This window comes from Arachis hypogaea, chromosome 13 (assembly GCF_003086295.3).
Source record: "Arachis hypogaea cultivar Tifrunner chromosome 13, arahy.Tifrunner.gnm2.J5K5, whole genome shotgun sequence".
Taxonomy (NCBI): domain Eukaryota; kingdom Viridiplantae; phylum Streptophyta; class Magnoliopsida; order Fabales; family Fabaceae; genus Arachis; species Arachis hypogaea.
Window position 1 is genome coordinate 23352226 of NC_092048.1, and position 1203 is coordinate 23353428.

The window sequence follows — 1203 nt, forward strand, 5'->3', positions numbered from 1 at the left end:
ATGATTGTTGTTAGCTGGAACTGTCGTGGTATGGCGGCCCCATCGACAGTGTCTGAATTAAGAAGTATATGTAAATATCTTAGGCCATCCGTTTTGTTTTTTATGGAGACTAAAGCTAGTAATCTTAGTTGTGCTAGGACTAGGAGAAACTTAGGTTTTGATAATATATTTTGTGTTGAGTCCCGGGGGTTGTCCGGAGGGCTCTGTCTTTTTTGGAAAAGTAATATAAATATTGATGTTTATGCTTGGTGTGATAACTTTATTAAAGCCCAGATAAGCACTGTTAATGTTAATGTCTGGGAAGGAATTTTTGTTTATGGCCATCCTGATTTTAAGAGAAGGAAGGAGTTACGGAATGAGTTAACTTGTGTAGATAATAATTTGCATGTGCCGAGGACTTTTATTGGTGACTTTAATGATGTTATTGCACAGCATGAGAAAGTGGGGTTGCATCCAAAGTCGACTAGTCAGATTGACACTTTCAGGTGCTTTGTTGATAAGAATGCTCTCATGGACTTAGAGTTACAAGGTACTAAATACACATGGTTTAGTAACCCAAGGAATGGTTTTGTTACTAAGGAAAGGATAAATAGAGTACTTGCTAATTGGGAATGGAGAGAAGCTTTCCAACATGCTACCCTTTCAGCTTTACCAGCCATTAGCTCTGACCATATGCCTTTAGTTCTCAATGTTACATCCAGGGGAATAAGGACCAAATGCTTTAAATTTGAGGCTTTTTGGGCTGATCATGCTGACTGTGGTAATATCATCAGGAAAGGATGGAATAGTGTCTGTAATAGTTTGGTTGATCATTGGACCAATTTGTCTCGTAGGATGAATAGTTGTAAGCAAGAATTGGTCAAATGGAGCAAGGCTAACTTTAAGAGGGTTGATATTGAAATACAAAAGTAAATGCATAGCCTTAAGCTAGCAGAGGAAAGAGATTATTCGGACACTCAGCAGCAGGAAATTAGTAATTTGAAAATGGATATTATTAGGTTATGGAAACAGGAGGAAAAGTATTGGGGCCAGAGATCTAGAGTGAAATGGCTGAAGTTTGGCGATAAGAATATTGCTTTTTTCCATGCTTCTACCATCCAACGAAGGGATAGGAATAGGATTGTGAGGTTAAAGGATATTAGTGAAGAATGGGTGTGTGGTGAGGATCAGATACTAAAGTTGGTTGTTCTTCATTTTCAGAAT

At 38.1% G+C, this 1203-nt stretch overlaps 1 protein-coding gene across 1 annotated transcript; it reads left to right on the forward strand.

Annotated features, from left to right (window-relative positions):
• LOC140177497 (uncharacterized) lies at window positions 1-912 on the forward strand. The gene has a single exon (XM_072210611.1). It carries the CDS (start codon window positions 1-3, stop codon window positions 910-912), a length of 912 nt encoding a protein of 303 aa, XP_072066712.1.
• The last annotated feature ends 291 nt before the right edge of the window (window positions 913-1203 follow it).

Bases quoted from the DNA above. Each gene is read 5' to 3' on its own strand.
- LOC140177497 (XM_072210611.1), top strand. From the start codon at position 1: ATGATTGTTGTTAGCTGGAACTGTCGTGGTATGGCGGCCCCATCGACA.